Below are 26,562 nucleotides of genomic sequence, written 5' to 3' on the forward strand. Positions count from 1 at the left end.
GGGGCCTGAACTCTGGGCCTGGGCGCTGTCCCTTGGCTCTTCAGCTCAAGGCTAGCGCTCTACCACTTGAGCCATAGTGCCACTTCCGGCCTTTTCTGCTTATGTGGTGCTGAGGAATGGAACCCAGGGCCTCAGGCATGCAAGACAAGCGCTCTACCACTGAGCCACCTTCCCAGCCCTGTAATTTTTTAATCTATAATTTATCCTTACATTTAACTTCATAGGCACAGAAAAGTTCTCCAATTTTGGCTATTGCTGAAGTTATGGTAGATCTTATAGCAGCAGCTACTTTGTATTACTTCTCAGTCAATTTCCTAGTGCACCTCTTAACTTTTTTTTTTAATTCATAAGGATGCCTATTGTATTAGTATTTTTTCCTTTTATTGTTGAATATTATTCCGTATTATGGGTGTGCCAAAATTTATTTTATTTCTTGAGGGACATCTTGTTTGTTACCAGGTTTTAGCTATTAGGAATAAAATTGTATGAAAATATATGTACAAGTTGTTTTTTTCCCCCTCCCTTTTTTCTGGTATTGGGGTTTGAGCTTAGAAGATCTTACTTGCTAGGCATGCACTCTACTACTTCAGCTATGACCTCAGTCCATCTTGTGGTGGTCTTTTTATACTTTCTGACTAGCTGGGATGACAGGTGCTTGCCACCATATCCAGCTATTGCTTGAGGTAGGACCTTGTTAGCTTCTACCAATGACACACCAAGTTGATTACTGTAGGGGTGTGTGTGTGTGTGTGTGTGTGTGTGTGTGTGTTTATCAAATAGTTTCAAATTGAGTGGGTAGAAGAAAATAGAGGATTGTTTTTCTCAAAAATCAGGGAGCATTACTCTTCCAACTTTATTGTTCTTTTTCCTAATTGTTTCTGGCTCTTCTTGTTTATTTGCCTTTCTGCATAATTTTAAATGAGTGTGTTCATGTCTATAAAAAGATCCTGCTGAAATTTTCATAAGAATTGCATTAAAATTGTAGATCAGTTTGGGGAGAATGGACATCATTATTTTGTTAAGACTTCAGTCTATGAAAATGGTGTCTTTATAGAGCATCGATTTTTTTATCACTGTTTCATTGTTTTCAGTATACAGAGTCTATGTATATGTTGTTACACTTATGTCTAAAGTTTTTCAATATTTGAGCTATTACAAATATTTACCCTGAAACAGGGTCTCACTATGTAACCCAGGTCTTAAACCTGAATCTTCCTGTCTCTGCCTTACAAGTTCTAGGAGTACAAGTGTGTACCATCCGGCATGACCTGCTTTGGTTTCTAATTGTTCATTGCTAGTATACAAAAATAGAATTAATGTTTTAATTTACCTTTCTATTCTGTAATCTCAGTCTCTCTTCTAATTCTGGGATTTGAGTATCGATTCTTGGGTTTTTGCTAGTAGTGGGGTTTGAACTCAGGGTCTTGCATTTGCTTAGCTGGCTCTCTGTCATGTGCCATACATCCAGCGTGGTGTTCTGCTAGTTATTTTAGAGATTCATTCTCATGAGCTTTTCTGACTGGGTTGACTTTGAACTGCCCTCCTCCAGATCTCAGCTTGCCTGAGTAGTTAGGATTACAAGTATGAGCCACCAGCACTGGACTCCTGGTTTTAATTCCATCTTACCAGATACTTTTTTTTTTTCCAGTCATGGGGCTTGAACTCAGGGTCTGGGCACTGTCCCTTAGCTCTTTTGTTTAAGGCTAGCACTCTACCACTTTGAGCCACAGTGTCATTTCCAGTTTTTGAGTTTGGTTTATTGGAGATAACATCTCACGGACTTTTCTACCTGGTTTGGCTTCAAACCACGATCCTCGGATCTCAGCCTTCTAAGTGGCTAGGATTACGGACGTGAACTACCAGGCCCTGGCACCAGATACTTTTCTAAAAAATTCTCTTCTATAAGTTCCTTTTCTTCTCCCTGACTTTTACTTGTAGTGCTCTGAATCAGTGCCTGGATCCTTCTTTCTTTTCTTTTCTTTTTTTTTTGGGGGGGGGTCTGGTCATGGGGCCTGAACTCTGAGCCTGGGTGCTGTCCCTCAGCTCTTCAGCTCAAGGATAGTGCTCTACCACTTGAGCCACAGCGCCACTTCTGGCTTTTTTCTTTTTTCTTATGTGGTGCTGAGGAATTGAACCCAAGGCCTCAGGCATGCAAGGCAAGTGCTCTACAACTGAGCCACCTTCCCAGCCCCTGGATCCTTATTTCTTCTGTAACTGTGTTTTCTCTCTCATCTGGTTTCATAGCTCTAATACAATCTCTGCCAAGTTTTATCTTTAGTCTAGTTTCCCCAAGTTTCGGATTTTACATTCTGCCTAATTGACATCTTGACTAATAGGTAAGGTTCCTCAAGCAAGACAAGTCCAAGAACGAACTGTTGGGATCTATCCCTTGCCTGTCTACCTCATCAGTCTCCTGTCTACCTCATCTCATTTAATTCAAGTTTAGACTTATGGTTGCTCAAGAGGAAAGCCTTGAGGTCACTTTTGATTACTCTTTCTATACCCAGTCAATTCATCAGCAAATCTTACTTCCTTTACTTTAATATTAACTACTAAAGTCCTGGGCCAGGCCTGCTCACAAATTCTACATGAGAGTTCTTCCTGCTTAGAGTAGGGACTCAATTAATTGTTGAACAGAAGTCATTAAGCTCTCAATTTCTTAGCTGTGTTACAAGTTTGTAAATGAAATGTTCCTTAATGTCAACAAAAATATTTTTAAGTTTCTGGAATTTGTAAGAATTGGATGCCTTTTGGTGTATACACTTTTGGAGTATACACTGAATTGTGTTCAAGTGTGTTAAATATTAAACTGCTTCACAGTATTATACTGAATTACAGGTCTTTCTGTTAGATTTAACCAAATAAACTTTTTTTTAATCTTCAGCTTATATTAGTTGTAATTTTCACTGTAGATCTGAAAATAAGTATTTTTCAGTTTTTAAAATTTTTGCTGCTAGAAAGAGTAATATTAATAAGGTATACTCCAAGTTACCTAAGAAGTGTACATGATGCATAAAGTCACTGTTCTGAACTGCTTACAGGAAAGGAAATACATTCATGTGGTAGTCCGGTAAGATCTTCAGTTACATAGCTATATAGTTTTTCAGTTATGTAGACTTTTTTCTCTTCTTTTGATTCTTGCTTTTTTTTTGTTTGTTTGTTTGTTTTGTTGGATAATGTTTTACCATTTAGTGTTCAGGTTGTCCCCAAACTCCTGGTTATCCTGCATCAGTCTTCCAATTTCTGGGAGTATAGGCATTCATCCTCACACCTGCTTCTTGCTTTTTGATATAGTTCAGTAGTCATTTTTGTTTCTGATACTTTGTTTCTGAGCTATGTTTTCTCATGTTATCCCCATGTGCCCCAGTTTCATTCATGAACAGGACAGATACTCTAGCAGTCACGAGAGTTTCATTTTCTTAATATAAGCAAAAAAGAGGAAAAGAAGCACAGTACTGACACGTTCTTTGTGCTCTTTTAGTAGCAGGATTATATTTTATGTGCTCACTAATTAATATCTTTTGATAACTTACTTTGTTCTCTCCCTCTTTCCCTCCCTCCCTTCTTTCCTCTTTTCATCCTTTCTTCCTTTCTTCTTATGGTACTTGGGACCAAACTGTGGGCTACATATATGTCAGGCAAGTAAATACTCTACCATTGAACTTTACTTCCAGTATTTTTTGCCTCCTGTATTTTTACTTCTATTTTTCATGTTTTTGGTGCTTAGGCTTCAACTCAGGGCTTCATATATAAGTTATGCTCTAGCTGAATGCCACCAGCCCCAACTTGTATTTTCAAAATTTACTACTGCACATTTGGAATTTTCCCCATTGGTAAATAAATAAAGGTAGATTTTCAAATGACCTAACAGAGAAGGTAGACTAAATACATGCATCACATGTTTGTTTTGTCAAGGGGTACAGTCAGATGGCAAAAATAACAGTCTACCCACTATTATATAGTATAGCCTGTACCTCTGGGTTTTTTAGGCTTCTAACCTCCATCTACATCCTTTTTCTCTTATTTAGGTATTATGAAGAGAATATGATTGCTGAAATACTTTACAAATGGACACTATCCTCTTTTTTTTTATTTTAATGGACTCTTTGGTCAGCCAATGGAGTCATTTCATTTTCCAGCCTATTAATTGGTTCCTGATGTGGTTTCCTTGCAACAAATATCCAGGCTCTGGACATTAGTGTGTCAAGATTGTTCAACCTGCTGCCTGCTGCATTTAGCCCTGAGTCAGCATATCCCTTAATGGTTTGCTACTATGGGCTCTGGAATTACATGTCATTGACTACTGGGTATCTGAGATGTTTAATGTCTATATAAAGGAATATTTTAAATAAGAACAGAATATAAATATATTGTACAGTGTGGATTTTCTAATTGTGTGGGGAAAAAAATCTTTTTTTTTTTTTTTTGGTGCCAGTACCGAGGCTTGAACTCAGGGCCTGGACTCTGTCCCTTAGCTTTCTTGGTCAAGGCTAGTACTCTATCTCTTGAGTCATATCTCTACTTCTTACTTTTTGGTAGTTATTGAAGATAACAGCTTAATGAACTTTCCTGTCCAAGCTGGCTTCAAACTTTGATTCTCAGATGTTGGCCTCGAGTGGCCTTAAAAAGTATAATAATTTTAAAGCATTATTTTGTGGAGACATTTATATAGTTTTCATTAATATTAACAGAGTTCTTTCTACCTATAATAGGGTTTTTTGTGTGTGTATGTACTGAACTCAGGACCTGGCCTCTGCTCTCAGCTGTACATGAGCACCCAGCTATGAAAGGGTAACCATAGTTTTACAAAATCTTGCTAGACACCCTGCCATCAGTCCTTCTAAAACAGTAGTTTGTGCCAGATGCTGGTGACTCATGCCTGTAATCCTAACTACTCAGGAGGCTGAGATCTGAGGATTGTTGTTCAAAGCCAGTGAGGCCAGAAAGTCTGTAAGACACTTATCTCCAATTAACCACCCAAAAGAAGAAAGTGTAGCTCTGGGTCAAGTGGTAGCGTACTAGCTTTGGGCAATAAAGCTCAGAGATGGTATCCAGAAGGCCCAGAAATAGCACCCCCCCCAAAAAAGAAAGAAAGAAAGAAAGAAAAACAGTTTGTAAGTATTTGTTATGTATGGTTCCAGAGTCCTAAGTATTTGTACAGAAGAGAAAGTTCAAGAAATTGTGGGCCAGGTGCCAGTCGTGGGCTTGGTGATGTTACGTCTTCCTAACTCCCTTCAGCTTATCATGGGTGTTTTTCTGCTCTTCTCTTTAATATCACTGTTGCCCTGTGCTTTTTTTCACTTTATTCTGTCCTATACAGTATCTCACATCTTTGCAACTACAGAGAGCCTTTGTATTCCCAAACCTGTATCTCTCTTCCAGACTTCTTCTAAGATTCAGATCAACTTTCCTCCCCTTGAGCTCTGGAAGTTCCATATATCTCTATTTTCTTTGCTATAATTATGTAGTATGCTTTATTGAGCTTAGTATTTCTAGTAGCACCTAGCAAAATTCTTTGCACAGTGGATTCACTCAGTTTACCACTTTAATATTCCTAGCTCTTAAAATGCAGCTAATTCAGTCAGAAATGTGCTATGTAAATAGTAAATGTTTCCACTATTTTGTATTGAGTTCTTTTGAGTAAAATGAGCTATAGAAATGATGGTTTGCTCTAAGTCTAAAATAAGATTGTTCATTTGCTTAGCAACATAAGGTTGTTAGTTAAAGGCTAAATGCTTACTACTGTATAGGGCAGCTAGCAACTAAATCCACCACTGGGTTTATTTACCTCTATAATGTGAACCAATAAGTGCAAAAGGTTTATGCAGTTTTGAAGTTGTATTAAAAGCCATGATATATGTATTGAAGGCTTGGATGTTTCATCCCATTTCTCTGTCTTTGGATATAGGGGGTACTTAGTATAAGGGTCAGTTAACAAAGTTAACTCCAGTGTACATTTTTGTTGTTGTTGGTTGTGGGGCTTGAACTCTGGGCCTGGGCACTGTCCCTTAGCTCTTCAGCTCACGGTGAGCACTCTACCATTTGAGCCACAGCACCACTTCCATTTTTCTGATGGTTAATTGGACTTTCCTGTCCAGGCTGGCTTTGAACCATGATCCTCAGATCTCAGCATCCTGAGTAGCTAGGATTACAGGTGTGAGCCACTGGCACCCCGCTTTCCAGTGTACATTTTATAAGTATAGCTTTAGGAAGATTGTAGTATTTTAAAGACTTTTAAAGGATTGGCAAATTGCTCACATAGGGAAATAAACTTTGGTTCATGTATTCAGTATTTAAATAAAAATGGGAAAGAGAAAAGAGCTATTGATGAAAGATGTGATTTCATGTGCTTCTCTGTTTTGGATCTTGTAGGTTGAACAAATTTGATATTGTGATAAGTACAGTTGGGCAGGGTAGCAGAGCCTTGATTATCACTAGAATTTAGGAATTTAGTATAGTTAGTGAAAACTGAAAATGGCCATCAAAATGTGGTACTTCATGGAGAGATAGCTCTTGAACCTACAAATGAACCAGTTGCTTAGTGGCTTTGATATACTACAAGGAACTGGAATACTTGCAGGGAGAGTCATAATTAGTCTTGAAGTTGACCTCATGTTGAGAGTTTATGATAAAGTGCATCTCTTTCTCAACCAATATGAGTTAAGTATACTGCAGCATTTATTAATCAGTAGGCCAGATTCAGTGAAGTAAAGGAGAACTGAAGTATTATTAAAGTTCACATTTAGGTAAAGTTTGTATTTAGCAGATGAATGTGAGGCATTATCTTTACAGAAAACATTAATGATAAATGTCTTTTTGTTATGTGGTTTGCTATGTATTTGTTATGCAGTTTTGTTCTTGACACCATTGTCCATCTTAAGAAATTTAGCTTTAGACTTCTTCCATAGCAACTCTAATAAATCTTCTCTTGATTAGTACAGAAATGAATGGATAAACCTTGATTTAGATACTCTGTTAGCTTAAAACAGTGATCCTGAGGGCTGGGAAGGTGGCTCAGTGGTAGAGTGCTTATCTTACATGCATGAAGTCCTGGGTTCAATTCCTCAGCATCACATAAGCAGAAAAAGCTAGAAATGGAGCTTTGGCTCAAGGGATAGAGCGTTAGCCTTGAGCTGAAAAGCTGAGGGACAGCGCCCAGGCCGATAGTTCAGGCCCCACAACGGACAAAAAAAAAAAATAACCCAAAAACAAAAAAAAAACCAACAGTGATCCTGACCTCTCCAAATGTGAGGGCAACGTAGTGGTAAAATGGGGAAAGTGAAAACATTCTGTGTTCAGGAACAAAGTCTATGACAAATTAGTTGGGTAATAGTATTGAAAACCTGGCAATTAAATGACAAGAGTATGGGAGATTTCCCCCAAAATCTATTTAGTGTATTTGGACAGAAGGACGTTCCTTGTTAAATTGGCTAATAGAGGACTTGAAAGTTTTGTTTCTTGTAGAAAAATTATTTACCCCAAACTGTACTTCTTCTAACTTCTTTTGCATGCATTGCTACATTTCCTTTTTACATGTGCTCTTATTTATTTTCATGGCAAATGCATTTTTAAACAATCTCTGGGATAGTAATTGCCATTAATCAATTTTGATAACTTTTAATGATATTTTCATTTATTCCCTTTTGCTAGCTGGATTGCCTTTTGCAATTCTTACTTCAAGGCATGCCCCCTTCCAACGAGGAGTATTCTGTAATGATGAGTCCATCAAGTACCCTTACAAAGAAGACACCATACCTTATGCGTTATTAGGTGGAATAATCATTCCATTCAGTATTATCGTTGTAAGTTAAATCACTTTTCCAAGTTTCTAACATTTGAGCACTTGGCTTAATTTTGTGTTATATTTAAATGTGTAATATATCACAAACTGTGTACTGTTTAACCTTTAATTGAAGGTTATTTGATTAAGATAATCTTAGTTATTTTAATGAGGCCAAAAGAATGACAATGCATAATTGGAAGAAACCTACTGAATATATGTAGTTTTCATGCTAATCTTTTTTCATGCCATTATGGCAAACCTATTTACTGTTTCAGTAATGTGTGGTTACTGATTTACTTCTAGCATATTTTATATAAAAGATATTAATTCATAATTTATTGTATCTTTGTTTATTACCTATTCTTTAGTCACGGAGTTCCAGAAAAGAGAAATTGCTAGCTCATATTAAAATTTTGTTCAACCCATGTTTACCTTAAAAAAAGTTTCAATATTGCCATAAATGGGAGAGAAAGGAGTGAACATGAAAGGATTTTTACTGTTATTCTTTGAACCATTATAGCTATTGTTTTCTTGCATTTTAGGTGGAAATGTTCAGATAATATGGCTTTAGGTAGAAGATGTCTGTAATTAGATGAGATATGGTGGGTTTTTTTTTTTGTTGTTGTTGTCAGTTGTGGGGCTCCAACTCTGGCCTTGGGCGCTGTCCTTGCGCTCTTCAGCTCAATAGAGCTCTCTACCGCTTGAGCCACAGTGCCACTTCCTATTAGATGAGATACGTTTAAAATCTCTGTACCCACAAATTCTATTATTTAGTTTTGTGATCCATAACTTGTAACTGTAGAAATAAAATTTATATTTGAAGCAGAAAATAAGCCAGGCATTGGTGGCTCATGCTTTTAATCCAAGCTACTTAGGAGGCTGAGATCTGAGGACTGCTGTTTAAAGCCAGTCTGGAGACTTTTATCTCCAATAAGCTACTCAGAAAAAGCTAGAAGTAGTGCTGGGGCTCAAGTGTTAGAGTGCTTTTCTTGAATAAAAGAAGCTCAGGGACAGCACCCAGGCCCTGAATTTAAGCCCCAGGACTGGCCCCTTTCACTCTCCCCTGAAAAAATAAAAGCAGAAAATATGGTCCTATCCAAAAGAAAGGATAGCAAGATGATGATGATGATGATAGATAGATAGATAGATATCTTTTTAAATTTACTTTTTAACAACTTGTTAATTGCCTTAAAAATGATCACAGCATCTTCTTATTAGCAATGAAAATTAATCAGCTCATACATTGTGACTTGAAAGTTCATTTAACTACTAAAAGAAAATGTCTAGTATATAAATGTTTGTTTCACAAGACTGTGAGTCTCTTGAAGGCCAAGATGATTACTTGTTTGCCCTGGTTGCCTCTCAGCTTATCCTTGAGCCTGTCATGGCTTAGCACCTTACCTGAAACTACGTTTTTGTAATGCAGTGGTGGGGTAATTATGCAGCAGCAATCTTGTTAACTGGTCTTACAGTAAGAAACCATCCTATCTTTATACTCACTGAGTGTTTATTAGCTAGCAAGCCAGCCTGTGATTGTTCAGCTAAAGAGGGAGGAGGAACCGGCATCCCACTTCAGTCCTGGGAATTGATCTCAGTACCTAATGACCTTGCACTGAGTACTAGGGTTTCAACTCAGGGCTTCACACCTTCAAGTCAGATGACCTACTATCTGAGCCACACTCCTAGCATGGCTTTTCTTTTTGTCTTTTTCAAAATATAAATATTTAAATAAAAGTTTTTTAATACAAAAATAAATATTTAAATACAAGTTTTTAGATGTAGGCCTTATAGTTGCAAATATGAATTATTTGCAGCTGATACCTAATATCAGACAAAATTCGTGTGTTCTGTTAGTTCTAGAAATACCTTTCTGTTCAACATTCCTGTAAGTAAGAAGGATGTTGTATAAATAAAACTTGAGAATCTGCTGCAAAGTCGAAGGCTGCAAGAGAACATGCTCTTTGCTGGCTACTGTATGGATATACACAGCCTGTGCCACATGCATGGAGCCCAACAAAACAGCCCTAGCTTATGAACTTAGAACTTATTTTTTCAAAACAACTTCTAAGGGAATTATCTTTACATTTAATAAAAGGACAAATAAGTTAATATAAGCATAACATTCTTAAAAGAACAGGTAATTGTGCTGGGCACTGGTGGCTCACACCTGTCATTCTAGCTGTTCAGGAGACTGAGAAGAGAGAGATGTGGCTCAAGTGATAGAATGCCAGCCTTGAGCAAAACAGCTAAGTGAGAGAATGCAAGGGCCTGAGTTCAAGCACCAGTACCAGCACACACAGAAACAACAGATATTTATTTAAAAGTGCTATAACAGTATTATTTCAATATCAGCAATGTCAGCAAGGACAAAGTATGCTTAGGGTAGTGGTTTCATGTATTAATTTAAAATAATTCTGCTTTATTCATTAACGCAACTTCTTTGAGGCAATATTTAGATTTGTATGTATTTCCTTTTGGTCATTAGAAAGTAAATCAAGAACAGTTACAGACTCAACAGCAGACTTTCAGAAAGTAAATCAAGAACAGTTACAGACTCAACAGCAGACTTTCATGGAGACTTAATGTGCATAGTTACATGATTTTCCCCCTTTCGCTCTTATCATTATAAAAATAGACCAAGACTAGGAGGAAATGCTTATTGAAGTCAAATACTACTGAGAAGCTAACGGGGATAAATAAAAATCCATTCAGTTTGATGCTTCAGTTTTGGCTTTTGAGAAAGGCTCAGTAAAACAAAAGAACCGAGGCACAGCTATTTGGAAGGGAGTAGATGATGTAGAAATCTTCCAGGGACTTTGGACTATTGTTTTGGGAAGTTGATTCTTTCCTGAAAGACATAAAACTGTAGGGAGAATATAACAATATAAAACTGCCCAGTGGAAATATAAAGGAGATCGTGAGAGGATAGTATGAGGCATAAACTTGAAAGGATTGAATCATAATGATTTAAACAATTACTAACTTTGATCTTCCTAAGTATTCTGCTCTCCTAAACATTACCTTTTGTTCTTTAAAATTTTATTGTATCCTTAGAGTCTTAAGTAAATAAGACATGAAGAGACTTCTCAGTTACAGGATTAATTAGGGTACAGTTGGCTTAAGTGTACACTTCACCAAAGGTCAAAAACTGAAATAAATGGATTAAATGCAGGATAGGATAAAAAAAATGGAAAAGAGAGAGAGAGACTTGGCTGTGCTATGGAGACCAGATGGGCAGTCACAACTCTACATTTAAATCATATGATTTGATTTGGAACTTCTTTTCTGTTTATCTCAGGAAAGAGGGACACTTGATAAAAAATGATGTAAGCTAACCCAGCACTTGCAGCCTAAACTGTCCCCTACCATCTCAGCATTAATGTTCAGTTTCAGTCTATGCTGCTATTGTAGATCAGCTTGTAATCTGTACTCAGCACTCTGAATGTTTCTAGCAAAGCAATTTTCTTTCATTGTTGGCAAGAACAAGATTTGGGTGGTCCTAAGTAATGATGAATCTGACTAGGAAGACTCACAAGGCTCAGAAGCTGTTTCTGGAAAACAGTTGAGTATTTAAGTATAGCTGAGTCAGTAGCTCAGACTTGTAATTGTAGTTACTTATGAAACTTGTGGGATGAAGGTTTGAAGCTGGCCTGGGCAGTAAAGTCTCAGATACTCCATCTCCAGTTAACCAGCAAAATGCCAGACTGTAGGTGTGACTTAAGTGGCAAGAGTATTAGCTGTGCAAGAAAGCCAAAGAAGAGCACCAGGCCTGAGTTCAAGCCACTGTTTGCAGCAAAAAGAAAGGAAAAGATTTGACAGCTATGATGTGGAAGTTTCCACAACTAAAATTTGGTTGTTTAATATACATGTTATATTTTTAACTATCAAAGATCAATTCTATAATGAACTGTTAGCAAACTTCATTCTGGCTTCTGATCAGTAGCTCAAGGAGGCAATGTATACTCTCATACCCTAAGCAACATTGTGAAAGTTTTCCTTTCTTGTTACCTGTTCTCTGAAAAGTTTTGATAAATTCATTCCCATGAGGACTATATTTCCATAGATGTTCATATGTTTAAAAGACTCTGTCTCTGTCTGTCTGTCTCTGTCTCTCTCTCTGTTTCTCTCAGGTGTTTGTCTCTATCTCTCTCCCCCAAGAGGCAGTACCTTCAATTAAAATTTATTGGCCCACCTACTCAGTTTAGGTCCCTTAATTAGTACTTGCGATTTATTTGGCATTTAAGAAATCCCTTGTATTTGTGGAGTTTATAGTCTAGCTGTCAAGATTAAAACACACTAATTATGGAATTCTAGGAGTACTGAACCAGATGAAGATTTTTGGGGGGGGGGTTCGGTTGTGGGGCTTGAACTCTGGGCCTGAACGCTGTCCCTCAGCTCTTCATCTCAAGGCTAGGGTTCTACCGCTTGAACCACAGCACCACTTCCAGTTTTCTGAGTGGTTTATTGGACAGAAGAGTCTCATGGACTTTCCTGCCTGGGCTGGCTTTGAACCATGATCCTAAGATCTCAGCCTTCTGATTACAGCTAGGATTACAGGCATGAGACAAGGGCACCTGGCAGATGAAGAATTTTTAGTATCAGGTTCTTGAAGTCCTTTCTAAGATATAGCCATTTCTTTTAATTATAGCAAAACCTATTCTGAAGACAGTTAATCCTCACATTGAAAATGCTTAGGAAAAAAAATAGCTTATATAATTTAGTTCTAGCAGCAAAACTAGTATGTATCTCAAGTGACACTGTTAGAGTCTCCCCCTTTGCCTCCATATAAATTAGCAAGCTGTTTCCTAAACATGTGTTTCAGTTTCAGATGAATATTGTTTTATTTAATCAGCAGATGTCACTATTTATAATGTTGCCATTTAATATTTTTATAATCTCTCAAGGTAATGGTTTACGAACTTGTAAAGTTCTTAGACACCTTTTTAATGCTTTTAAATTTGTTACACTTTTGTGTTCATTCACACATACTAGGGACAATTAGCACCATATAGTTCACAACATTGTTAACAAGAAACTCTAGCCCTGATTTTAGAAAAGTTAGTGGGAAAAAAATACAGCAAGGGAAGCATCAATGAAAATGTTGCCTTGGGGAAAGAAGAGCACCAAGTGTTGTTTAGTATTGTAGCAAAACTCCATAAGGCCCTGAGCTTAAAGAATTCCTTGAAGGCACGATTTAGAGACCTGATTCTAGACCTCTGGACGTCTGGACTTCTGGCTTCAGTCTTAGAGCGCTACTGATTTTCTTTGGATTTTGTTTTTGTTTTTATTCTTGTTTGCTCCCTATAACTGTTTTAACGAATGTCTTTGATCCAGAGGAATGTTTGACAAAAGTAAAGATTGTCAGACAAAAATGTTTATTGTGAGGGAGATTGTCACTGGGAAATTTGTTCTTTGAATAGGTTAATTTTTTGTCTTCTGGGATATATCACTGTCTTGAAATGCAAGAAGAGGAATAGGCTTTAGTGTTTCAGGTACACTATGAAATGGTTTTGACTTAATCTTGGCTTTGCAAAGTAGTATCCACAATTGATCAGGCACTTTGTCTTGTTTTGTTTAGAATTAGATAGCTTAAGCTGGCTATTTTTGTAAAGACAAAAGCAACCAAACCCAAAAAAGTAAATAAAAGGTTTGGGGGTGCGGAAAGAGCTTGGCTGTTTTGTTTTGGGGGGGTTGTTGTTTTTTTTTTTAAGAACTTAATGTAATTTACCATTTTCTAGTTTTTGTTTTAAGTGCTTGTTTGATATTTTAACATTGTTTTTCTGTTTCTTTTTCAGATGGTTATTGGAGAAATTCTGTCTGTTTACTTTAACCTCTTGCACTCAAATTCCTTTATCAGGAATAACTACGTAGCCACTATTTACAAAGCCATTGGAACCTTTTTGTTTGGTGCAGCTGCTAGTCAGTCCCTGACTGACATTGCCAAGTATTCAATAGGCAGACTTCGACCTCACTTCTTGGATGTTTGTGACCCAGATTGGTCAAAAATCAACTGTAGTGATGGTTACATTGAGAACTACATATGTCGGGGAAATGCACAAAAAGTAAAGGAAGGCAGGTGAGTGTTGAACCTTTGATGCTTGTTTATCTTGAGTATTCTTAGAAGGTTTCAGAGACTAGGAAACAAGTCACCAGCTTGAAGGGAGATACTGGTATAATCACTAGGAGTGAATTAAATTCATGTTCTTTTTCCTCATTCTGTTTTAACCATGGCTTTTTATCCATGTAGAAACATTTTGTTGAAACTCTTTTCATTGCCTCTGTGTAAAAATGTAAAAGGGAACCTGTGGATCCTTTCTGGCGATGTCAGTAAACTTTTTCTTACAATGCCAGATCATAAATGTGTGAGGCTTTGTAGGCCATATGGCTCCTTTCACAGTTATTGAACTCTGCCTTGACAGAAGAAAAACAACCATAGGCAATACTTCAGATGAATGGGTGTGGTTATGTTCCAGTAACACTTTGTTTATACTAACAGCAGTGGCCCCAAGGGTCATAGGTTGCTGAACCCTGGATCTAATCCAAGCATTTTGAAAGCTCTGCTAGATCTTGTAGTTCCCCACTTTCTTCCCTCCCCTCTCCTACTCTCTCCTGTTCTTCATTCAAAAGGTCTCACTACATAGCCAGCCCAGGCTTGTTTTAGACTTTTAAACCTCTTTTTTATGGTTTCCTGAGTTTTGCGATTATGGGAATGTATCATGCTGCAGGGCTTTTATAATTATTCTCAAGAGTATAAATATTTTTGTAAGGTGACTTGGTTCAGTCCTCAGGTTGTCACCTCCCTCTCTTTTTTTACATTTGATTTTTAAAATTTTTATTTGTGGTGTTGAGGACTGAGCCTATGGCCTCTCCATACATGTTAGACAAGTACTACACCACCAAACAACATCCCAAGCCAAGGTTGCCTTCTTTTCTTTTTTTTTGGGGGGGGGGGGTCGGGTCGTGGGGCCTGAACTCTGGGCCTGGGCGCTGTCCCTCAGCTCTTCAGCTCAAGGCTAGCGCTCTACCACTTGAGCCACAGCACCACTTCCGGCTTTTTTCTTTTTGCTTATGTGGTGCTGAGGAATCAAACCCAGGGTCTCATGCATGCAAGGCAAGCGCTTTACCACTGAGCAACCTTCCCAGCCCCTAAGGTTGCCTTCTTATATACCATTTTTTGTTGAGTGAAGTAGAATGTTTAGAATCCAGAAAGCCTACCTCCTTTAATGTGCAGATAAGGAAAAAAACCTGAAGACCCAATAATATTAAGCAAGACCACTAATTAGTAGCAAAGCGAATTCCTTACCTCAAATATCATAATTGTCAGACTTATCTTTTCTGTATAATTACCTTCTTATATTCTAAGATAGGTATTCATTTCTAACAAATACATACTCTAGGTAAAAATACCTTTAATTACTTTTATATATGGTTTCCAAATACCTCTTTGGCCTTGTTGAGACTCTTGTAAGCAAATAGATCTTTGTAAGGTATAGTAAATAGGTAAGTTTCATTAGGTAGCCGATGAAGAGAACACCACGCACCATTCAGGCAGAAGAAGTTTATTTACCGAACTGCTGCCCCCGACATGCATGGTGGAGAGGCATGGCTGAAAAAAGAAGGAGTGACCCCCGCCCCCTCCAGACCAGGACTTATCTAGGCCAGGGACAGGAAGAGGTGTGGCCCGGTGGGGGAAAGGTGTGGCCACATAGGATCTGGATGTGACCACAGAGTCTGGGACCCTCCTAAGGTCAGATGGGAGGCATGACCAGAGGTGGTCTAGGATGTGACCTAGCAGGAGGGGAAGTTGACTGCTTCCAGGTCTGCCAGTTATCTAGGTAACAGATACTGGACAGAAACTTAGACAAGAGGGAGGGAGGTATCCCCGTACAGACCTTACAATCTTTTAGTAGCCCTCATTTTGCATTTAGTATGGATAGAAAAACAATTTTTTTTGGGGGGGTGGCTTGAACTCTGGGCCTGGGCGCTGTCCCTCAGCTTTTCAGCCCAAGACTAGCACCTCTTGAGCCATAGTGCCACTTCCTGTTTTTCTGGTGGGGTATTAGAAATAAGAGTCTCATGGACTTTCCTGCCCGGGCTGGCTTTGAACCATGATTCTCAGATCTCAGCCTCCTGAGTAGCTAGGATTACATGTGTGAGCCACCAACACCCGGCTAGAAAAACAATTTATTTAACTAGTGTATATATTAGACTTTTTGCTAGGGATTCAGCAGCGGACAAGACATCTTTGGTTCCCATCTTCATGGAGTTTAGTCTAGCAAGGAATACTTACATTAAACAAATGGTGAGAATGGAAGAGAACCTTCCTGGAAAGAAGCCAAAGAGTAGATCAGGTTCTTGAGTGACAAGCTGTATAGTGATGAGGAGGAATGATATGGCTGTTGTCTAATGAAGAGGGAAAAATGACCAGAGGTAGGCAGTCAAGAAATAGTATGTGGTAGAAAACAGTACTGTTAATTTTGGCTCAGGTGAGCAAATGTTTTTATAAGAGGAGTAGAGAAAGAATAGTCCAGAAATGCCTTTGTGGAGTGATGAAGGCCCCATCACGCCACAAGAAAGCTGAAGATCTCCTTTTCTGCCTTCATAGGATTATAGAGCCAAGCAGTATCCTAAGGAAAGGCTCTTTAGTTGGCTAACTAGGAGATGTAGTGAATCTTCAGGGAAGAGTTTGAAGATAAAGGACAAAAAAGAGATTTTAACAGTGGAACTAGAGTTCCATAGTGTACAGTGGAGGAATTAGAATGGAGGGAGTGAACAAAAAGCTTGGTTGGGAAGAGAAAGCTTATTAGAAGTGAGACTGAAATTTAGGACTTTTTAAAATATAGAGTAAGAACCCAAATCTAACATAAAATTATCACAAACTATTCATCTGAAGCTTAGCTCTACAGTTTAAAAAAAATACCAAGACTATACTTTCAGGGATCATTTCTATGGTTATTTCTATTGTTACTAGAGAACAATCACAGATCATGTAGAGTACTGAAATCAAAACAACTCTGATACTACATCTAGTCCCTGTTAGATTGGCCAACATTTTAAGTTTGAACCACAACAAATGCTGGCAGGAATGTGGGGACAAAGGAACCCTACTGCACTGCTGGTAGGAATGTAAACTAGTACCACCACTCTGGAAAATATTCTGGAGGTTCTTCAGAAGACTAAACATAGACCTTTCCTACAATCTAGCCATACCACACCTAGGCATCTACCCTAAGCATTATGAACCAGGATATGATAAGGACACCTGCAAATCATTATTCATTGCCACACTAGCCACAATAGCCAAGATATGGAAACAGCCCAGATGGCCCACAATAGACAATGGATCCAAAATGGGATACCTATATACAATAGAATTTTACACAGCCATTAGAATAAAATAATCTCATTTGTAGGGAAATGGATGGAACTAAAACAATCATGTTAAGTGAGGTAAGCCAAGATCAGAGAGACAAATGGCACACGTTCTCTCTGATATGCTGAAGTTCGATCTAAAATGCACTGGGATATGACAAATTACACAGGATTCTAGATACTCACATACAATGAAACCAAAAGAGGATAGTCTTAGGAGAGAATCACAAAGGTGCAATGCCTATGCACCACTTCACATTTACATAAATATATATATATATTTTTTTTAATTTAATTTTATTTTATTTGTGAACATACTGTACAGAGGGGTTACAATTGCATGGGCAGGATAATGCGTACATTTCTTACCAAGCATTGCAGCCTCCTCCTTTGTTTACTCTTCACTTCACTTCCCAGCCTCCCCCCTCCCCCCAATCATATATATATATATATTGAAACCAGCTCCTAAGATACAGAAACAAAAGACTTTTAAAAATGTTTTTTTTCTTTTTCTGATGAGTCGCTATTCTTTACCTTATATGTGGTGTATTCACATGTGTATCTTTGGGAGGGTGGTAGGGAGGGTACAGAACTTGAGGAAAAAGGGTGAAAAAGTGCAGCAGTAGACCTCACTGGACATTGATGAAAATGAACTGTACAACCCATGGGTGGAGATGGGAGGGAGGGAATGGGAGAGAAGGAGGGAACAGATGACACTGTATAAGGAAATGTACTCATTACCTGACTCATGGAAATATAACTACTCTGTACATCACCTCTATATTAACAATAAAATAAATAAAACCATAAAAGTTGGGTGTGGTGGCTCATGTTTGTAAATTGTAGCTACTCAAGAGGAAGAATCAAGAAGATTGAGTCTAAGCCAGTTTAGGAAAAAAAAATCAATGAGACCCTATCTCAAAAACAAACCAAGTAGTTGAGTGCTGGTGGCTCATGCCTGTAATCCTAGGTACTCAGGAGGCTGAGATCCGAGGATTGCAGTTCACAGCCAGCCTGGGCAGGAAAGTCCATGAGACTCTTATCTTCAATAAAACACCAGTAAACCAGAAATGGCACTGTGGCTCAAGTGGTAACGTGTTCACCTTGAGCTGAAAAGCTGAGGGACAGTGCCTAGGCCCAGAGTTCAAGCCCCATGACCGAATAAAACAACAACCACCACCAAAAAACAAAACAAACAAACAAAAAAAACCAAGTGTGGTGGTATACTCCAAGTTCTCAAGAGGTGGAGATGGAAGGATTGAGGATCAAGATCAATTCAGGCAAAGTTAGTGTAAGGCCCTAACTGAAAAAGAAACAAAGCAAAAGGATTGGGGGCATGCTCACGTGGTGGAAAGTACCAAGTTGAATCAATCCCCAGTCCAATGAACAACACAACAAACATACAAAGCCAGGTGTGATGGCTCATGCCAACAATCCCATACTTGGGAAGGCTTGAGGCAGGAGGATTATGAGGCCAAACCTGGGCTGTAGAACAGTGAAACCCTAACACAGGAAAACAACAATTAATACACACACATAGACATACACATGCACACATGCACTAATGAAAATTCCCTTTATGGATTTAAATCACAAAGGAAAATAAAATTGGGTATAGATACTCTTTGGCTTATAATGGGATAAACCCATCATAAATTGGGAATATTATAAGTAAAAAAATATTATAGACCTACCAAACATCCCTCTTGATTATATGGCTGACTAGGAACTATGGCTTACTACCACTGCCCAGAACTGCAGGATGTTGCATCATTATATCATATATTGAAAAGATCAAAATTCCAAGTACAGTTTCTGTTTAATGCTTAATGAGTATTACTTTCATGCCATGATAAAGTTGAAAATTTGTATGTTAAACTATTATCATAATGAGATCTGAAGAATTTAGGTGATCTGCTTTTTTAAAAAATTCCTTCTTCCCTCCCTCCCTCTCTCCCTTTCTCCTTTCTTTTCTCCCCTTTTTCAGTACTAGAGTTTGAACTCAGGCTCCACACACTTGTTAGGGAAGTACTCTACTGCTTAGCCATTCTTCCAGCTGATTATCTATTAAATAGCTTTATTGACTTATAATTCACATACCCTAAAATATATAGTGAATACCTTTCTATGAATGGTATTCACCAAGACATCTATTCTTTCTGTCCTTTCAGTGTTTTTAGAATGTTGCATAAGAGGAAGCATATGGTGAGAACTTTGTTGTGTTTGCATTCTTTCATTTAATGTTTCTGTTTAGTGTTTCATCCATGTTTATTTTTCATCCATTCCTCTTCTTCTCATCCTCTGTCTCCCTATCCCTCTCTCTTTCTGTCCCTCCCTTTCTCCCTCATTGAGACAAGATATCAATATACAGCTCACACTGGCTTTGAATTGTCTGTATAGCTTAGGCTAGTCTTAAATTCATGGTCCTCCTATCTCTATCTCTTTTTTTTGGGTCCGGTCATGGAGCCTGAACTCTGGGCCTGGGTGCTGTCCCTCAGCTCTTCAGCTCAAGGCTAGCGCTCTACTACTTGAACCACAGCACCACTTCTGGCTTTTTTTCTTTTTGCTTATGTGCTGCTGAGGAATCAAACCCAGGGCCTCATGCATGCAAGGCAAGCGCTCTACCACTGAGCCACCTTCCCAGCCCCTATCTATCTCTATCTCTTGAATGATGCTTGTCTACCTTTCTGAGGAGCCATCCAACTTGCATAGTGATTGTACTACCTTCAGTCTTTCCAAGAACGTTTGAGTATTTCACTTGCTTCTGTTCCTTGCATCATTTGGTATTAGTCAGTTTTATTTTACTCTACAGAGCATTGTTTTGGAGTCTCAGTATGATTTTAATTTATATTTATTATGTTTTGAGCATCTTGTGCTTTTTGGTCTATGCAACTGTCATCATCTGTGAAATGGCTATTCAACTCTTTAGCCCATTAAAAAAATGGGTTGTCTTGTTTTACTAAATTTTAAGAGTTTTATCTATATCCAGGATAATTTTCCTTTGTTAAATGTGTTTTGAATGCTTTTCTCAACAAGCTGTTCTTGCCTCTCATTTTCTTATTTTTCGTTGAAGTTTACAACAGTATAATGTTGATGAAACTTAATTTGTCTTTTTATGATTTGTATTTTTAGTGTTTCAAGAAATCTTTACTTGCCTGAAGATTGAAAATATTTTTCCATTGCTTTTTCTGATTCATTTGATTTTCAGTTATCAATATTTTTTTCTCCACTGGCTATCCAGTTGTTAGGTTTATTGATGAAACTACATCCTTTTTACATTGAATTATCTTGGTACTTTTATTGAAAATGTATCTATAAGCTCAATCTATTTACATGATACTTCTCTCTTTCTGCTAGTCTTTCTGTAGGTCTTAAACAAAGTACTATAAATCCTTTTACTTTGTTCTTCATTTAAATTTGCTTTGTCTATTGGCATTAGGTGCTTGGACCAAACATCATGGTGGCAAGGATGTATCATACAGGAACTTTATTATCTCATAGTGGACAGGAAACAGAGAGCATGCAACTGGGGGCCATGTATAATCTTTAAAGCCATATACTCTGTAACCTACTTTCTCTGGGTAGGCACTACCACCCATAGGTGGTAGTGGAACCTGTAGGTTCCACAGTCTCTCAAAGTAGTGCCACTAGCATGAACTGGAACCTAGTGTTCAACAGCCTGAGCCTGAGGGGCTAGTTCATAGTCAAACCATTACATACACATTTTTTTAAATACCATACTAAGTTTTTAATGTTTCTTGATTATATTATAAAAAGAGATTGTGTGCGTGTGCTTTTAAGTTCCAGTTGTTTTAGATTGTGAAGAAATACAGTTGAGTTTTATTTTGACCTCATGCCTGCAATGTTGGTAATTTAACAAAATCATTATCTCAAGTATAACTTGGTGCCTTAGGTTTTCTTCTCCCATTCACATTGTTTGAGAATAAAGAGAATTATAATCCTTCTTTTTCTTTCTTTGTTGCTTTTTATTTCTTTTTCTTGTTGAACACTGGCTAAGACTTGTAGTACACAAAGTTGACATGATTACAGCAGATACATATTTGAAAAGAATATGTATTCTATCCACATAATAAACTCAGAAAAATAGTGTTGTCATCTAGAAGTTTAGACAAATTAACAAGAAAGTGGAAGAATGGATCTAATGATGTATATAAATCTTTGGTGAAGAACTTTAAGCAAAGTTTCAGAGTAGTACAGGATGAAGGATTTGGAATTCAAGTTATTGTCAGTGTTATATGTTTCAGCATTAAGTATTCTACCTTAGGTCTTCCAGCAACAAATTCTCAGCTTTTGTTTGCCTGGAAATGTCTTTTATTTTTTACGTCATTTCCAACAACAATTTTAGTGGATATAACTTTTTGTAGTAATTTTTTTCTCTACAGTGAATGTGTTACTGCACAGTACTCTGATCTCCATTGTTTCTGAAGAAAGATGAACTATTAATCATGTTACATCTTCCTATGTGTGGTGCATTTTGTTTTTTCTCTAAATCTGTTTTGTTTTGCTATAACAGAATATCATAGAGCAACTTAAACAGAGGATTTTTTTAAACTCATAGTTTTGGAGGCTGGGAAGTTCAAGGGTGAGGGACTGACATTTGGTAAGGGCCTTCTTTCTGTGTCATAGCATTGGGGAAAATATTACATGGCATTTGTGTGGTAAGGGATGGAATATGAAGGAGGGATTAGGAAGAGAGGAAAGGCAAGAGAGGAGAGAAAATGAATGAATGAATGAAAGAAGGGAGTAGAGCTCAACTTATCCTTAGTGATGCATAATGTCATCAAAGTTCATTGATGAGGGCAGAGTCCTCATCACCTAATCACCTCTTAAAGGTTCCACCTCTCAACACTGTTGTTGCCTTGGAGGTTAAGTTCTAACATGTGAACTTTGAAAGACACAAACCATAGCAGAGTGGACTGCTTCAGTTACCTAGTAGACATATATTTTACTTTTTAAGAAACTGAAAAGCCATTTTTTTCTGAAGTGGTTATGCCAGTATGCATTCCCACCAGCAGAGTGGGAGAGTTGTTCTATTGTTTACATTGTTGCCAATGAGTGGGGTGTGTGCTTCCACCTGGCCTGCCCAGTGTGCACAACAGTACTGAAGTCTGAACTTAGGGCCTGGGCACTGTCCTTTAGCTTTATTTAGCCTTTTCACTCAAGGCTGGTTCTCTACTGCCTGAAGCCACACTCTACTTCTAGCTTTTTACTGGTTAATTGGAGATCATAGTCTCATGGACCTACCTAGGAAGGCTTTGAACCATAATCTTCAGATCTCAGCCTCCTGAATAGCTAGGATTATAAAGGTGAGCTACCAGTGTCCAGCTTCATGGCTGAATTTTTAATTGTACCATTTTAATATTTGATATTATATTTAATTTGCATTTCTCTAATACTGTGATATTGATCTTTTCTATATACTTATTTACCATTATTATATCGTCATTTTATGAAATATTTCATCCATTTAAAATTATTTTCTTCTGATTGAACAGCTAGTCCTTTGTATCAGTTGTATGTTTTATTGCATTTTTTTCCCCAATCTGTGGTTTAGCTTTTAATTTTCTTGAGGCAAAATAGTACCTTTTGAGGAACAGATGTTTTAGCCTTTGATTAAATTTGTTTGATCTTTACATTTTTACTTTGTGCTTTTTATTCCTATTTAAGAATTTTATTGAGGAGGGTGACATTGATAAAGATGCATTCTATTCATAAACTGATTTGTTACACAGCACCTCCTTTGTACAACTACAGATAATAAAAAATAAGAATTTTTTTCCTAACCTAAAATCATAAAGACATGGAGAATTTCTCCTATTTTTCCATAAGTTTTATACTTTTAAGAATTGTTCAGAGGTTTGTACTGATATGGGGATTTTGCTTCATAGATCTGTAAATGAAAAGAATAGGAAGGAAAAAGGACCAGAAAGTGTCTCTGTGTCCCTTAGTCAGAGGTAATCTTAGTGTGATCCTGTTTGGGTCATAAATGTCACATTGTTTCTTAATCTGTTATTACCTGTAAAATAACTTGATAAGTGAGGTACATTGTAAGCATGTTTGAATTTATGAATACAATAAAAAAACTTCCCAATTATTTGTTCTTGATGAAAATTTCAGTTGCACATCTTTAAAACCTTCATTTATTGATGTCTTTTTAAAGGTTAAAACTATTTAATTTACTAAGAACCAAAGAAGTGTACTTATTTTCAGTGATCATAGACTAATGTGGGAGTTTAGCATCTCCTTACTATCTGATGTAAATATACAGAACATTTGTCTCCCTCCCTCCCTCTTTTTCTCTTTTTTGTTTTTGTTTTCCCTTTCCCATTTCCCCCTTTTCCCTTTCCTTTTGATTGAACTTGAACTCAAGCCCTTTACCACTTGAGCTATATTCCCAGACTACTTTTAGCATTCCACTCTTATTGAAGAAGCATCTTGAGGAAGATGAAGATCAGCATCATAATTTTCATCCCGGAAACTGTAACAATGGAAGTGGGGTCTCAGCTTCAGGACTTTTCTACCAAATGCTGTGGTTATGTCTTTAAAAATCTCTCTCCTGGACCAACCTCCATAAAACAGGAAAACTTACCTTTTACTCTCAGCCAAGGCATTTAAGAAAGTCATTTTTGTGATTAAGTTTGCCTTGTTGAAATTAAAAGAAGAAATTTTAGACAAATGTGATTTCCATCAGTGTTTCCAGAATGACTCAGTTGTTGTCAATTGTAGAGATATATAATATTGGTTCATAATTGTGGTTTTGCTTGCTGTTCTATTGTGGAATATAGTGTGGCTGGACACAAACTTTCCTACTACTTTTCTCTTGAAATTTAAAATTCAGGAAGCCCCAAAAATGTAAAAACATTTCAGTCTAAACATCATGTATAGCTTAGTACTATGGTATACTCTCCTCTTTTGATTTATTTGCCTCCACAGCCTGCTACCAAATACTTTTTTAATTACAAAATTACAATGCTTGGCCTGGGAGGGAAGGAACTTAAGCACCCGAAATGAGTCATTTTTGTTAACTGTATAAATGAGTCAGAGAGTTACATGTTAGAATGAGAGTATCCTGCAATTGTGGTTTTTAATTTTTTCCCATTGATTTTCTCCCTTTGTCCCCACCTCCCTTTTTTGCACATGTGTACTCTTGGGCAGAGGCTGCTATCTCTGCTATCACAAAAATTTTACTGGACTTTGAGTTCTAAACATAAAAGGGAGAATGGTTTAATAGAATGCTTATTAACTTTAATATCTAGAGACTTCATACTCTGTTTAAAATTAGTACTTGAGAGTTTTCAAAGGGGTATTGTTACAGCATTCAAACATGCAATTAAGAGTGTCATGTGAATATCAGTAGAATATCTGATCTTGTAGTTCATAATTATAGCTCCCTTCTGAGTCTTTTCTTTAGGTAAGTGGCTTAGAATAATCTGATGGTTTTGTTAAAACATATCAAGAATGGTTTTGTTAGGTGGGGAACAAGTTTTCACATGTGGCTATTGATCTTGGGACCACACTATGAGAACCACTACTGTAGGTTACATAGACTGGAGCCTTGCATGGTATCTTCCTCTGGATGTAGGATCTGGTATTTATCCTGTTTGATACGAAAATTGTAGAATGTGTGCAGCTAACTGGTTTGCTTGTTATAGTATACTACAGAAACCTATTGGCTGATTTTAATAGATTCACTTTTTTTCTTGCTTTTAAGTTCTTTTCTTTCCCTTCTGTTTTCCATTTTCCTCCCCCTTTCTCCTTTTTATTTCTTCTCTCCTTTCTCTTTCCCTCTCCCGCTCCTCTTTTCCTTTTTCTCTCTCCTCTTCTCTCTTCCTCCCCTTCCCCTTTTTCCTCTTCCTCTCCCCTCCTTTTAACTCCTATCTTCTTCCATATCCTCTCCTCTCTTCCTGTGTCCTTTCCCTCTCTCCTTTCTTGGATTGGGATGGGTCACAATGGGATTTTGTTTGTGCTATACCACTGAACTTCATCCACACTTTTAAACTATGTGTTTAAGTGTAAACTTGGTGTTTGTGATCAGTTTGGGGTGATTGATCTCCATCTCTATGAATTAGATAGCAAATATAAAGTTGTTTCGATTGTAGTTACCTTGTATTGTTTTGATGTCAAATAACAATATGTATGCTTGCACATAAGAAAGTTTCCCTTTTTTAAGTGTGACTCCCCCATGCAAGTAAATAAAGCTGAAATTCAAGTATGTGTCTTGTATAAGATAAGAAAAAAATTAATACGAAACCTGTGAAAACCCATCATAACTTGGCTGGTGCCTTCTAAGTACTTAAGCGTCTGGTAAAACTTACTAGAGCAGCATCTTCTATATAGTATAAGTGTAGATATTACTGAATAACCTTTTGTTTTCCAACATATTAATTTGTTTATTAGCCTTATTGTATTTTTCATGCATGAGCATGTCAGTAACCACATACCTTCTGCATCTATATGCAAATATCTACATATACAGTGAGGTAGGGGAATGATTTTAAATGATTTTTCACTTTGTAAGAGAGCCTTACTTACTATATTTTAAAAAAGAGTATGACTCAAAAGGGCATTGGTTGCCAGGTGCCGGTGGCTCACACCTGTAATCCTAGCTACTCAGGAGGCTGAGATCTGAGGATCATGGTTCAAAGCCAACCTGGGCAGGAAAGTCCATGAGACTCTTATCTCCAATAAACCTCTAGAAAACTGGAAGTGGCACTGTGGCTTAAGTGGTAGAGCACTCATCTTGAGTTGAAGAGCACAGGGACAGCGCCCAAGCCCAGAGTTCAAGCCCTATAACTGATAAAAGTTAAGTAAGTAAGTAAATAAATAAATAAATAAAATGTATTGAGCACCTACTGAATGTGTAACTGGGAAAAGATGTGATATCATTCAAGGAATCTACCAATAGTTTTGTATCTCTATACATTCTGATTTTTATTTATTTATTTTGCGGTTGTGGGGCTTGAACTCTGGGCCTGGGCGCTGTCCCTCAGCTCTTCAGCTCAAGGTGAGCGCTCTACCACTACAGCTACAGCGCCTGGGCTGGCTTTGAACCTCGATCCTCAGATCTCAGCCTCCTGAGTAGCTAGGATTACAGGCGTGAGCCACCGGTGCCCGGCTTGATTTTTATTGTTAAAATGATGAATATGTCTTAATGTAAGTAACAGAGGACAGCCAGGGCTATTTTAAAAAATCTTGTTCCTCCTGTCCCAACTTCTGCTATAATGGAGGGAGAAGATTGAGTAGGAAATTATTTTAACCTAAGTAACTTGGGCTGAGTTTGATAAATTTGAGTGCAGTAAGGCTCTTTTTCCCTTGGAATAACTGCTAGCTGCAGTGTGTGTGTGTGTGTGTGTGTGTGTGTGTGTGTGTGTGTGTGTGTGTGTGTG

General features: G+C 37.6%; 1 protein-coding gene across 4 annotated transcripts in view; it reads left to right on the top strand.

The window, feature by feature from the left end:
* The window catches only part of Ppap2a (phosphatidic acid phosphatase type 2A), a 96,895-nt gene that overhangs the window by 57,400 nt on the left and 12,933 nt on the right, over positions 1–26,562 (top strand). For 3 of the 4 annotated variants that reach the window (XM_013018578.1, XM_013018580.1, XM_013018581.1), the window contains exon 3: positions 13,579–13,859. In XM_013018578.1, the coding sequence (XP_012874032.1) occupies positions 13,579–13,859 (281 nt within the window). Of the gene's footprint in view, positions 1–7,650; positions 7,803–13,578; positions 13,860–26,562 lie in introns of all 4 variants that reach the window. The other variant, XM_013018579.1, reaches the window with a different exon arrangement.

This window comes from Dipodomys ordii, unplaced genomic scaffold, assembly GCF_000151885.1.
Source record: "Dipodomys ordii isolate 6190 unplaced genomic scaffold, Dord_2.0 Scaffold41, whole genome shotgun sequence".
NCBI lineage: Eukaryota > Metazoa > Chordata > Mammalia > Rodentia > Heteromyidae > Dipodomys > Dipodomys ordii.